This window comes from Hippocampus zosterae, chromosome 18, assembly GCF_025434085.1.
Source record: "Hippocampus zosterae strain Florida chromosome 18, ASM2543408v3, whole genome shotgun sequence".
Taxonomy (NCBI): domain Eukaryota; kingdom Metazoa; phylum Chordata; class Actinopteri; order Syngnathiformes; family Syngnathidae; genus Hippocampus; species Hippocampus zosterae.
This window is the reverse complement of record NC_067468.1, coordinates 10,754,061-10,767,146: the sequence shown is the minus strand read 5'-3', so window position 1 is coordinate 10,767,146 and position 13,086 is coordinate 10,754,061. Positions and strand designations below refer to the sequence as shown.

At 43.8% G+C, this 13,086-nt stretch overlaps 2 protein-coding genes across 11 annotated transcripts; both read left to right on the top strand.

The window, feature by feature from the left end:
* The first annotated feature begins 300 nt into the window (after positions 1 to 300).
* On the top strand, positions 301 to 1,601 carry timm10b (translocase of inner mitochondrial membrane 10 homolog B (yeast)). Of its 2 annotated transcripts, none has more exons than XM_052051886.1 (3): positions 301 to 545; positions 772 to 867; positions 1,072 to 1,601. In XM_052051886.1, exons 2-3 carry the CDS (start codon positions 802 to 804, stop codon positions 1,291 to 1,293), a joined length of 288 nt encoding a protein of 95 aa, XP_051907846.1. In that variant the 5' UTR covers positions 301 to 545; positions 772 to 801; the 3' UTR covers positions 1,294 to 1,601. The 2 variants fall into 2 exon arrangements, with proteins under 2 accessions (XP_051907846.1, XP_051907845.1); XM_052051885.1 differs by having other exon boundaries at positions 302 to 527.
* Positions 1,602 to 2,864: 1,263 nt separating this feature from the next.
* On the top strand, positions 2,865 to 11,332 carry st8sia5 (ST8 alpha-N-acetyl-neuraminide alpha-2,8-sialyltransferase 5). Of its 9 annotated transcripts, XM_052051977.1 has the most exons (10): positions 2,865 to 2,976; positions 3,095 to 3,487; positions 5,333 to 5,440; positions 5,757 to 5,852; positions 7,287 to 7,379; positions 8,903 to 9,061; positions 9,191 to 9,335; positions 9,889 to 10,001; positions 10,420 to 10,512; positions 10,575 to 11,332. In XM_052051977.1, the coding sequence occupies exons 2-10, from the start codon at positions 3,342 to 3,344 to the stop codon at positions 11,035 to 11,037; spliced, it is 1,416 nt and encodes a 471-aa protein (XP_051907937.1). In that variant the 5' UTR covers positions 2,865 to 2,976; positions 3,095 to 3,341; the 3' UTR covers positions 11,038 to 11,332. The 9 variants fall into 9 exon arrangements, with proteins under 9 accessions (XP_051907937.1, XP_051907936.1, XP_051907941.1 ...); XM_052051976.1 differs by having other exon boundaries at positions 2,900 to 3,487; XM_052051981.1 differs by having other exon boundaries at positions 2,902 to 3,487; positions 8,975 to 9,061; positions 9,245 to 9,335.
* Positions 11,333 to 13,086: the final 1,754 nt, after the last annotated feature.

The following is a 13,086-nucleotide window of genomic DNA, read 5'->3' as shown; positions in this document are numbered from 1 at the left end:
TAAGTCCTTCAAATTAATCAACTTTTGGGGACATCCACATTTTTTTGAACGTTTGCAAGCCTGAGCATCCTGCTGAAAATATGTATTTTCAGCAGGATGCAAAAACTCAATCAGTAGCCACCTTGGAAAGTTCAAAACATAATTATGACCTTACTGATTAATTGTGTGCCTGTTTTGATCAGCCAATGTTACTGCTTTTAAAATCTAAAAAAAAAAAAAGTTAAACGTTCAACCTGCAATTATCACATATTGACCTGTAGATGGCGGTAATCGCCAATTCTTCATCCAATCAGCCCCCAAACACCACGAAGAAGAAAATAACGGAAGCTCACAAACGGCGCCGAATGAAAGTCGCACCGTCCCTGATGGCTGAACTACAATCGCCTCTCTCAGTATAGCTTTTAATGACCTCAGTTGTAATTTTTGTGTTCATATAAAACGTACAACAATCACATGCTGTCCTCAAGAAGTCAATAAGATTATTGCATGAGACGAGCACGATGGATGCCGACCAGCAGCTGAGAAACGTAAGTCATTCTTGCTAGGTGGGCGAATTGTCAGTTTGTCATCGTAAATAAGAAATAAATAAAGGTTAATCCTTATTTAATCCTTATGCCAAACACAAACTGCTAATATAACGATGTTATTTTTTTCCAATTAATTTGTTAATGAAATAATTAGTCACTAAAGTCGAATGTTATTCCTTTTACTACGGTCTTTATCGTTGTAAGCATTGAGACAGAAGTAAGGGTAGTCTTTGTTCACTTGCAGCTCCGTGATTTCCTTCTTGTGTACAACCGCATGACGGAGAACTGCTTCCAACACTGCACTAGTAACTTCAACTACAGGAACCTAACTATGGATGAGGTAAGGATTCGGAAGACCGTCTCTATCCACTCACCCTACAACACTACTCACAGACATACAGTGTAGAGGTACTACGATTCCAATTTTAACTCTACCAAGTATTGGCCTAAAAAAACAAAATACACCAGGGTGAGGCACTAACCCCAATTACAAACCTTTGTGTATCAACATACTCGGCCGATATTGACGAGTGTGATTGTATAGGAGCGCTGCGTGGACAACTGCGCGGGGAAGCTGATCCGCTCCAACCATCGCCTGATGGGAACCTATGTGCAGCTGATGCCTCGCATGATGCAGCGGCGGATGGACGAGATCGAGAGCAAGGCCGCTGAGAACGCCAAGGCGGCGGAAGCGGTAGAAACCTCTGCTGTCGCCACGGCGACACCTCAGGAATTGCAATTGCCGCAGCCAGTGACCGACCGGTGACGTCTATATTTCACTAACTGAGACACGAATGCTCGGCTGATTAAAAAAAACAAACTCTGGAATGAACAACCATGTTATCAGGAAGTCATGCCTTCTAGAACATAGGAGATTTATTTGGGGTTCATCAGAATCACTTTAAATGGTAACAGATGTGTGCTCATTCCCAAATAGCACAAGTTTGAATATTTGTTATGGAGAGTGCACAATTGTGCATCCACGTTGTCTTGGTTGTTTTTCTGCTCTGTGAAACATTTTTATTCTCTTAATAAGTTGTACAGGTTATAGGTCAATAAAATTTTGAAATGGTTTATCTTGGTCTCATATTTTTATCGCAACGTTTGAAATGGGGTGTTAATGGCATTTGATATCCATTTTCTACTGTATCCAGGAAATGCAACTGGCCATTTCTATAATAAACAATAAAGCTGTGCCACTTCACTGCACAACAATTTCAGCTCAAGGGTCAGAAAGTAATACAATAGGAACTGAGCCCTGGCCAAAATGTTAACTACCCAAATAATCATTTACCTTGCAAATCCTTTTCACAAAAAGTCAAGTTACTGTACTTTCGAAGTGACTGACCATTCTCGGTCATCACCAAAATGCAATCTGAGGTAATACATGGACAAAATACGGCCATATCCCCTCACCCCAAAAATGTCACTTCATAAGTCAAAGGGCATGTACAGGTGTCAACAAGGCTTCAATTCATTCACTCACCATTTGTTTGTTCAGGCGAGGAGATCAGGAGACAAGCTGTGGATGTTGAATAGGTAGTTGAGGTGACAATGAATAAACTATACTGATCTTTCAAGCTTGAAATAATGTAAAATGTCAAAAATGCTTTCAGATAATACTTTGAAAACCCTTACCTAACCAAAGAGGCTTGCTTGCATGCCGAGCTCATTGTCCACACACCTGACTTAAGGCGGCCATCTTGCTTTTAACCTTTGACCCTATCAAGGACTGCACATCTCTAAATGCAGTAGCCATATCTGGCCAGTGGGGGGCACACTAAACATTCATCCATCAATTTTCTGATCTGCTTTTCATCACAAGGGTCGTGGGGCGTGCTGGAACCCATCCCAACTGTCTTCGGGCAGTAGGCGGGGTACACCCTGAACTGGTTGCCAGCCAATCACAGGGCGCACATAGACAGAAAACCATTCGCACTCACAATCACACTCATGGGACAATTTAATCTGGTCCATTAACCTATCATGCATGTTTTTGAAATCTGGGAGGAAATTGAAGTACCCAGAGAAATCCCACACAAGCACGAGGAGAACATGCAAACTCTACACAGGAAGCCCAGAGCCGGAATTGAACCCTGCATCTCTGCACTGTGAGGCCAACGTGCAAACTAGACTTTATCACTTATTTATCTCTGTGGATTTTTTTTAATCCACAGACAAAAATAAATAATTTACACAAAAATGCAACTCCCGCCCAGGAGTCCCCATTTACTTTGTCCTTGAAGTAGGCAGAAAATGACCTTGTTGTGGTGACAAATAAATAAATAAATAAATAAATGAAAAAATAGAGCACATGCGTGAATGGACAAAGGGCGCCCTCTAGTGACTACTGGAGGTTAAATAACAGAAAAAAAAGAAAAGCGCATCCTCCTTCCAAGATTGTCGTCAAGCGGCAATTCTCATTTTGGAAATGACACACACACACAAGGTGTGTGCGTGTGTTTACCTTCTTATCCAGACAAGAATTTAACTGCATTTCTCTTTAGCGTCGCCCAATTGGCCCTAATAAGGCTCATGATCTTTTTTTCTGATTTAATGCCATTTAGCATTTTCCTCCCTTTGCGCCATCTGCGCCCCTCCCCTCCTTTGCCCCTCGTCCTGTGGAGATGCCTCCTCATCTGATGTCGCGATTTTTCCCGTTTGGGAACGAGCGAGGTAGCTTAGCATCCCCGTGAGGAGGCTGATGGACGATGCGCGGTCCGTTTGGGCCAACGAGACTTGCGCGCGCCTCCCGGTCCTGAATGCAGCATCGGCGGAGAGAGACACCGAGCAGGGTGTCAGCGTCAGCCCCGGATGCTGCGCCGCAGGATCGGATACACAGACCCGTCGTCGGGTAAAGACATCCTGGGCAATCGCTCCCTTTGTTTCATGTTTATTTGCGCCTTTGGACTGGTGACTCTGTTACAGCAAATTCTCTATGGGAAAAACTACATTAAGAGGTAAGTGCCGTTTCACATTGAACACATTTGCATCAATGCTTGAATGCTTCATGGATGTCTTCTTCAGGGAGGTGAAAAGCTTAATGGCCGGAAGAGAACAATAGCAATTGACCATCTATTCGTTTTCCCCTCTTCCCCCCCCCCCCCCCCCCCAGAGTTTCTTTTGATGATGATCAAGCATCACATTCATATCATACACACGCTGCTTCAGCAGCCGTGTATGGTAATCCCCCCCCACCCCCCGAGTTAATCTTTGATTTATTATAATTTTTTTGGGGGGAATTTGCGCCTTTCATCAGTGATGATTTTAAGCCCGAGATAAATCAATTCCTGTGTTCATTTCTCATTTGGACCTCCCAATAAAATAAAACAGTTTTACGAATCCCAAACACTATAATCTCTTTACGTCACGGCATACGGCGCATAAATTCCAGCTATGAGACGAGCAGATGTTGAAAAGAACCCCAAACAAATGAACAAAGGCCACATCCCAGAGAAGTGACACTTCTTATGTTTACTCTGAACCAACATAATGTGCTGCAGTCCCCAATAAGAGACCACACACACACACACACACACACACACACACACACACACACACACGCTACCCCTCTCCCATCCACCCCCGCCGCACCCCTCCACGCCACTCTCCCCTTAAGCTGGTTAATAAGATGGATTCATGGTATCCAAAAACCTCCCCAGCGGTGAGATTCATGAATTCAAGCATCCTGCACGTTATAATGGCGCTGGGCCCATTGCGGAGAGAAACGGAAAGAAATTCTAGCAGTTGGGCAGATGGGGAATGGAGGGGGGTGGGTGGGTGGGGGGGCAACAAGCAATGGGCTCAGCGGCAGCCATTTTGCTACAGTATGTCTGCACACACGCTTGGGGGAAGATGCGGGGGGCGGGGGGTGGATTGGAAGTCCAGAGTGAGATGACTCGACTAATGTGGGCGCGTGTGATGTCATCGACCTCTTGTGATGGGTGACCGTAGAGGTCACAGCGAGTTATGGACTTATAACGGGACCTGCCCCTTGAGCTGCATCAAGTGAATAAAATGAAGTTCTGAAGTCCAAGTGTAATTCCGAGATGGCTTTGAATATACTCTTGAGTAGCGTATACACCCATTATCAAATTCTTACCGAGATTCGTTGCGATCGATCTGCTGGGGCACTTCTGAAAGTGAAAACTAATTTTAGCACGCGCTAACCAAATTCATTTTCAAACATTTCAAACAGTAGAAACAAAACTTTATCAATCAATTCTTCTATTAAGTCACGACTTGTGTTTTGAAGTTATGCGTACCCAGAAAGTATTATAGTTCCATTTAATCCAAATTGATGATTCATACAAATGACTCCTAAACCAACTTGACATGGTTGAGTTGGTCACACTTTTTGGAAAAAATCTTTAGTACTGGCTAGACAAAATATTTTTTGAGCGTTTAGGTTCACAATGTACATCGAATTGCAGTCGACAGGCTATCAATAACATTGAATGAGTTTTATTCGTCACTTTTTCGACAATTTTAGTCTTCTATAGTTTCCGACCCACAAAATTCATGCAGGTCAAAAATTGACCGATTTGAACATAAGACTCAATAATAGTTTTTTTTTTTAATGCCAAATCATATTTCATGCAGATCAGGAAGGAACAATCACTCCTGACATCCAGAAGAGTGTTTTCTCGAAACAAACAACTGCTCGAGCTCAATGTGTAAAAAATGTGCTTGTGTGTATGTTTGCGAACCATTTCTACACTTTGGATGTTTTCCATTCTCTGCACGGCTCGGGAAAAACATCGAGGACACATCCACCCAAATAAACTGACTCATTTTCTTACTAGTGCGCAACAGTTTAGTCGACTCAAAGGGGACGAGACAGGAAATTGGAGCGGTCCCGTTAATTTCTCGGATGACGGATCTCTGAAGCCTGCCAGAAATGGAAGGAAAAGGTACCCTGTTCCCCCGAGATTGCACCACACCTCTCGAGAGCACAGAGAGTGAGCTATAATGAGAGGTCACGGACACACACACACACACACACACACACACACACACACATTTTCAAAGCCAGCCTTGCATGCTTGGACCCCAGCAGCAGAATTTCTCAGATAAGCACCGCAGCACATTTGCTATATTTTTCATTCTCTGTTATGCTGTCTGCAGGTTGTCAGCCACATTGGGGGGGGGGGGGGGTCGCGGTGGGAGGGGTAGGGGTGGGGGGGCGACATCACACGATTAACTCCTAACCTGTCTGCATGTTGACAGATGTTTCCGTCAGCATTTTCAGCCAGATTCACAGATCTCCGTAATAGTCACACCCTGCCTAGCCGATATTAAGAAGAAAAACAAACGCTCTCACAGGTAGGCCCGTTTGAAGGCATTTCCAGTACATTCACAGAAACCCCGAGAATGCCTTCCTTTTCTTTTTTCATTGGTCTGAAGGGTACAGAAGTTCTTTTTTTCCCCCCCTGTGTGGTGGTTGCACTTTCGGATTTGCATGATGACGTCCACCTTGACCCTTAAACCCCACCCCCACCCCCACCCATCTCCCCCCCTCGAATCCCCACCATTCTCGACCGGGTCCAAAATCCGGTAGAGCCGCCCTGTCGATGTGCCGCCCGTTATTTCCCCACGTAGCACACCATCCTCCCAGCGCCTTGTGTCGTGTTCTGCACAGCTCTCGTGTGTATGCCATGTGGACTCCTCGTGCCTTCCCTTCTTCACATCTGCATTGTCTCTTGGGTTCAAAAGCCTATTTTTTTTGTACCCCCCACTCCCCCTCCCTATTATTGTTATGAGGCCCTCTTGTAATATGTTTTCATCATTATTCTTTTGACGAATGAATCACATTTTTTTAGGGGACCCAAAAAAGCATGTATCCTGGAGAAATTTTTCATGTATGACCCACGAAAAAAAAAAACCCGCCAGTCCGATCACTAATTGACATACTTTGGAATTGTTGTCGCAAATTTCTATGTAATTTATTTATTTGTGCAAATACCAGGCTTGAAAATGGACAAACCGGTTTCAGCGTTGAGTTGTGTGATATTTCTATCCTGCATCTTGTTCCTTTCAATGCATCCCTTCCATTGTTATAGATCTTAACTCCTCTTCTTTTTTTTTCTTCCCCTAAACTCCCGTCGCATTTGGCAAACCATGCGCAGCCATGTGACATGTTGCAGTGACGTCATCCGCCGATCAGCCATCCACATGTCATTCTGCGAATGTAACTCGATCCAATTATGATTGTTGCCGCTGCTTCAATATCACCCAAGAAACACAAAATAACACACAAAAAGATGGTTAAATGTTTCCGTTTCAACATCGGGTTCGTTTATTTTGTATTGTATTGTTTTTTTTTTTGGCCAGAAAGTTGATTAAAAAATAAAACATGACTTGTTTTACCTTTTTACTGTCCTAAAGCCGGTGCGGGTAATTTACAAAAAGCTGCGCAGTGGTGGTGTTACTGAAAACAAGATTGTGTCAATACTTTTGATTCAATGAAATGATTTAAATCAGCTGTTATGGCACATATAGAATTTGCAAGTGTCATACTCACAATCAGCAGACCGACTCCTCTCGTCACTTTCAGGCTGTTTTGAATAGAGAGATGCATATAAAAATCACAAACTACACACACAAAATAATCGTCACGTTATTTGGCATCGCACATTGTTATTGGGGGAGAAAAGTAGTCTTCCACTTTTCCACAGTGCAATTGTTTTTGTCCGTCGATTACGACCACTACTTTCTCTGCCACTTGTTCCAATGACTGTGTATTCATGATCCCTTCAGGTATTTGGGAAACTATGACGGGCCCTTTGAGTACAACTCGACAACATGCAAAGAGATCAGACAGGAGATTATGGATGTCAAAGTCCTGACAATGTGAGTGAATTCTCATGGCCTTCTGGGAGATTTCTTTTTGGAGTCGATTGTGACGATTGTCGAGTTACACTGTTGAAAACGTCAATAATTCAGCTTCAGTGGGACCTTTTCCCATTGACATTTAGTCCATTTGTCCTCAAAACTTTCCAAACTGTCCAGGAATGGTTTTGAGTGATGTTTTAACGTCCATACAACAGTACACCGCAGAAGCTCACTAGTCCAATACAAAACAAGAGGTCCAAATCAAAGTCCTTTGCTAAAAGTTGGTCGACAATCTGAATGGTCTCTCTGTGCTCCTTCTTTGTCAAATGTCACAAAGAAATGAGACTCACTGGATCTAAATCAAATTCCTTTGATGACAAAAAGTTGGTCAAGGAAACAAAAACAGGAGGACTAAAACTTTTTTTTCTATCCCACGCGGCTTGTATGAGACGCTAACAAAGCAGTCTCGAGCTTCACTCGGTGCTCTTTGTTACCAAACAGCGGAAAGCACACGGACTCAAGTGGACTCAAAATCTGTCTTTTGGTCAAAAAAAGTTGGTCTTTTAACTGATTAACTGATATACAGTCAAATAAAATTAACCATATGGGAAAGACATTTAACCATTTGATCACAAATGACAAATGCGTGGCAACTAGCAGAGAAGCTAACGCGGCGTCTGCCTCTTTCGTTTGGATCTCATCTGGTCAAATAACCCAATCAAATACTGGTCATTAGTGCCAAACATGGATACAAAACGAGTAGAAAACAATAATTTAGGGATACATTCAGAAATATAACACTGAACATGAACTTATTTAAGCTCACAATTGACAAGCATGTGGCTGCTACCATAACTAGCTAACGCTGTGGACTGCATTTTCACCCGGCACTGTTAAGTGTTACTTAAATGCTATCACACTAGTCAGATAAGATTCAAATCATTTCCTTTTGTTAACAAAAATGTGGTGAAATACCGAAAAAGTCAACGGGTGAGGGAACAACACCACAAAGTAGAAAACGTCTCAAGATAAATCCATTAAAACATTACGATTAAGATTAAGATATCCTTTATTTGTCCCACACTGGGGAAATATACAGTGTTTTTGCACAATTTGAAGACACAACTATCTATATTTGACACTTTTTTCTTTTTTGGTGATCCAGAGACAGGTCTAAAGCCCTTTTTTAAAGACAGGAACTACCATTAAATGGCACATCATATTCTCCGGTGCGTATTCAAAAAGGTTCGCATCACCGCGTAATAAGGCATCCTTCCCAGATCTTGAATCAGGCATTACTGTCAAGTAAATTGTTTTACAGGCTCCGAGCAAAGTTTCATATTCATCTACCAGCAAATGTCAGTTCAAGGACAATCTATTTACAGCCGCACTAGATGTAGCCGCCGTTTTCGGCAGTGCAATCTGCTCCATTTTTTTGCTCCCCACCCACCACATCTCTCGTCTGTTGCCGGCGTTTTGTTTTTTTTTTAATCAAGTTTGCTTTGTGTTGTTTCTCTTCGATTCCCCCCCGCACTTTGTAGAAACAATAATCGGAAAATACACGGTCATGGCTATCCTTCTTCATTCCACAAGTCTCTCTGCCTGTCTGCCAGGGTCAAAACCTCTGATCTGTTTGAGAGATGGCGAAACCTGCAGGTGTGTAAGTGGGAGCAGAACAAGAAGGAGACCAGCAACTTCAAGTAAGCATCACCTTTGTAAAATATGCAACCAATTGAGGCCAACGGCCCAGAACCTTTGCACAAATAAGCACAAATGCAGCCCAACAAACAGTCTCCCCACCTGAAGCAATGATTCTTGGTTTGTTCCAGAATGTCGTTGTCTCGCTGCTGCAACGCTCCTTCTTTCCTGTTCACCACCAAAAGGAACACCCCCGCCGGAACGAAACTGAGGTATGAGGTGGACACCAGCGGCATACTTCCCATCACCACTGAAGTCTTCAAGATGTTCCCGGATGTGAGTCCTATGCTGGATGCAGATTAAGCACTGGCTCGTAATGGGAAGGAGCACTTTATCTGTATTTGAAAGGACGGTTTTCAATTCGGGGGGTGCGAAACGATTCAAGGACCGTTCGATTTGAAAGTGCAACGATTCGATTTCGTTCGACTCAGTGGGATTACGATTCAATCTGGTTCCCCTGTTTTGAACAGTATAACCTGAACTGGATGATACTTTATTACGTTTTCATGTTTTTACATCTATAAATTTTCATACGAAATTATACATCGTACTTGGCGGCCATTTTATTGGAAATGGTTACGATGAACGACAATTACAACGTATGAGGTGCGTTGTAATGAGGTTCGACTGTATAAAACCGACAGCAACAAAAAAAAAGTCTTTTTCTACAGTAGGCTTATTGAATTAGTAATTATTGCTATTATTATTATAATGTAATAACATATTATATTAGTTTATTATGATTCTTCGTTTTTTTTTTAATATTTTCTTTTTTAACACAAGAATCCGTACATTGAGTGATACTACTTTTGTCACTTGTGCTTTCTAGGATATGCCATATTCCAAATCCCAGTACAAGAAATGCGCCGTGATCGGAAACGGCGGCATCATCAAGAACAGTAACTGCGGAAAGGACATCGACTCGGCAGATTTTGTGTTCAGGTAAGCGGGGGAGGGGGAATCATCTGTCATCTCATCCGGCCATTTCACAAGCACTCCCAATTTCCCTCGTATGTTGCACAGATAACACATTTCCAATTAAAAGTTTCCAATCTTACTTTCCAGCTGACGTGAAATATTCCAAGCCGTCTTACAATGGCTCTGATATATTCTCTTCATATTATACTTCGGTAGTAGAAAGTATTATTCGATTGCATTTTAAAAATACAATAGCTAATACTTGAATTGTTTAAAACTTTATATTGGGTGCCAGAATATCAATGAAAGACATTGATCAAAACAATGCTCTTAGATTTTTTTCGGTGGGGGGTATGTGAATTGTTGATAGAAAGTCCTGCCTTATTTTTAAAGTTCTCAACAAATAAAGTGGAGTTGATAAAGTCTTAATCTTTTGTCCTAGATGCAATATACCGCCAATCAGCGAGAAATACTCATCTGATGTCGGCACAAAAACGGACCTGGTAACCGTGAATCCCAGCATCATCACCGAAAGGTACGCTCCATCTTCCCGAAAGCCAATCCCGCCCGTCGTCCCACACCTATTTCGTCTTTTAGGTTCCAGAAGCTGGAGAAATGGCGGCGTCCCTTCTATGACGTCCTACAGAACTACGAGAATTCGTCAGTGGTCCTCCCGGCGTTCTACAACACGCGCAACACGGACGTGTCCTTCCGGGTCAAGTACATGCTGGATGACTTTGACTCGCAGCGCGGCGTCTTCTTCTTCCACCCGCAGTACCTGCTCAACGTGCAGCGCTTCTGGGCGGTGCAGGGCGTGAGGGCCAAACGCCTCAGCAGCGGCCTTATGCTGGTCACCGCCGCCCTGGAGTTGTGCGAAGAGGTGCACCTTTACGGCTTCTGGGCCTTCCCCGTGAACCCGTCGGGCATCTTCGTCACGCATCACTACTACGACAACGTGAAGCCGCGACCGGGCTTCCACGCCATGCCGCACGAGATCTTCAACTTCATTCACATGCACGCCCGCGGTATCGTGCGCGTGCACACGGGGCCGTGCACGTGAAAACGCGTAACGAAGTGGCGGTTTTCTCAAAGTGCAAGAATCTCACTGCGGTGGAACCTCCAAAGTAGAATGGCACGTTTCAATATGTTCCCAGAAGAAATGATGCGAATTTATAAATGGTATTCATTTATTTTTTAAAGGTGTACTATGGTGGACCTGCACTAAGCGTAGGGTTAGTGAGAGGGCCACTCCAAAACCTTGATTTCGTTTTTTTAGTCATTCAGAAGTGGACTTGCTCGTGTGTATCACATTCGTTGTCCTGCTGCATGATCAGAGAGTGCTTGAATTGGGGGTGGGGGGGTACAGAGTGTTTGCTCAGAATCAGAATCAGAATCATCTTTATTGGCCAAGTATGTAGAACACACAAGGAATTTGTCTGCGGTATAACACGCTGCACTAGTATCATCGTAAACAACAAAATCATTGAACCTTAAATGAACCATTTTAGAGTAACCAGTAGTTTTGTAGTACCATTTTGTGGTGCAAGAAGAGTGACTATGTCAGTGACTGTTTAAGGAGTTAATGGCTAGAGGGAAGAAGCTGTTTAAGTGTCTGCTGGATTTGGTGCGCATGGATCTGTAGCGTCTGCCTGAGGGGAGTGGCTGAAAAAGGTGGTGGGCAGGGTGCGGGGGATCCAGGAGGATTTTCCGTGCCCTTGTCTTGATTCTTGCAGCGTGCAAGTCCTCAAGAGCGGGTAGGGCGGTGCCAACGATTTTTTCTGCCGTCCTAACTGTCCGTTGAAGTCGGATTTTGTCCTTTTTTGTGGCGGCCCCAAACCAAACCGTGATGGAAGAACACAGGATTGATTCGATGACTGCCGTGTAGAACTGTCGTAGCACCTCCTGTGGCAGGCCATGCTTCCTCAGCAGCCTCAGGAAGTACATCCGCTGCCGGGCCCTTTTCAGGATGGAGATGGTGTTGACTTCCCACTTCATGTCCTGGGAGACTGTGATTCCCAGGAACTTGAAGGTCTCGACGGTTGACACAGGGCAGTTGGATAGTGTGAGGGGCAACTGAGGAGAAGTTTCCTGAAGTCCACGATCATCTCTACAGTCTTGAGCGTGTTCAGCCCGAGGTTGTGCTGGATGTTCTCCTTCAAGATTTCCTTGTAGACAGCAGATATCATTGTCCAATCAATCATAGCAAGTTGTCCTTGTCCTGAGGTAGCAAAGCAGCCACAGACCATCGTACTGCCACCGCTACGCTTCACTCTCGCTTTCCTCTGGTAGAGTCGTGAACACTGACCTGAACTTTTTTTTTTCCCTCTCTTGCCATCCTCTTGTGTCAACATCATGCATCATCTGATTTTCGCTGAGCCGAGGAAAACTTTGGAGGTTCCGCCGAAGGTTTCTGCCTTTAAACGGATGTCATTTCAGACCGATTTGAAGCTTGTTATTCACTGTGGTTTTCATGTGGTCTTCTTGATGTTGATGTCGTTTGCTGTGATGTTTTCTAGTGGCTCCGCTGTACAGGTTGGATTTTTTTTTTCTACTCGTTGCTGTACTCGTCCAAACACGGCGAGCGTGCGTGCGTGGCACCTTTCTTCCATGTTGTATAAAAAACAAAACCACAAAAAAAAAATCCAAAAGCAGCATCCGGTTGTCTACTTTTGTATTTGATTGTTCCCCCACATTGACAGGGTGAACATTTAAAATTGGCCTTTTACGGTGGCCTTACCGGGAAATGTCCTCTAGCTGCGCAACGGCAGGCAACGATGGGATTACATTTTTGTTTGATTGACAGTAATCCGCCAATGATTAACTATGCTGCCTTAGGACATTCCATTCTCTCCGTCCGATACGCACTTCTCATCTGGATTCCCCGAGTTCGTCCCTCGAATCAATCAAAGAGACACGCTTGGACTCCTCGAATTCTCCTCGCTGTGTATACTTCACTCCATACTCGTGCATGATCAAGCTTTTGCGTGTGCCTGCTTCAGTGCTCACTGAATTTAAGTTTACACTCACGGAAACCTTTTCATCCAAGAGATCGTCCGATTAGTGGAAGCAGATCGTACTGAGGCGGCGCTCCGTCGCACTTCTTTCCGAT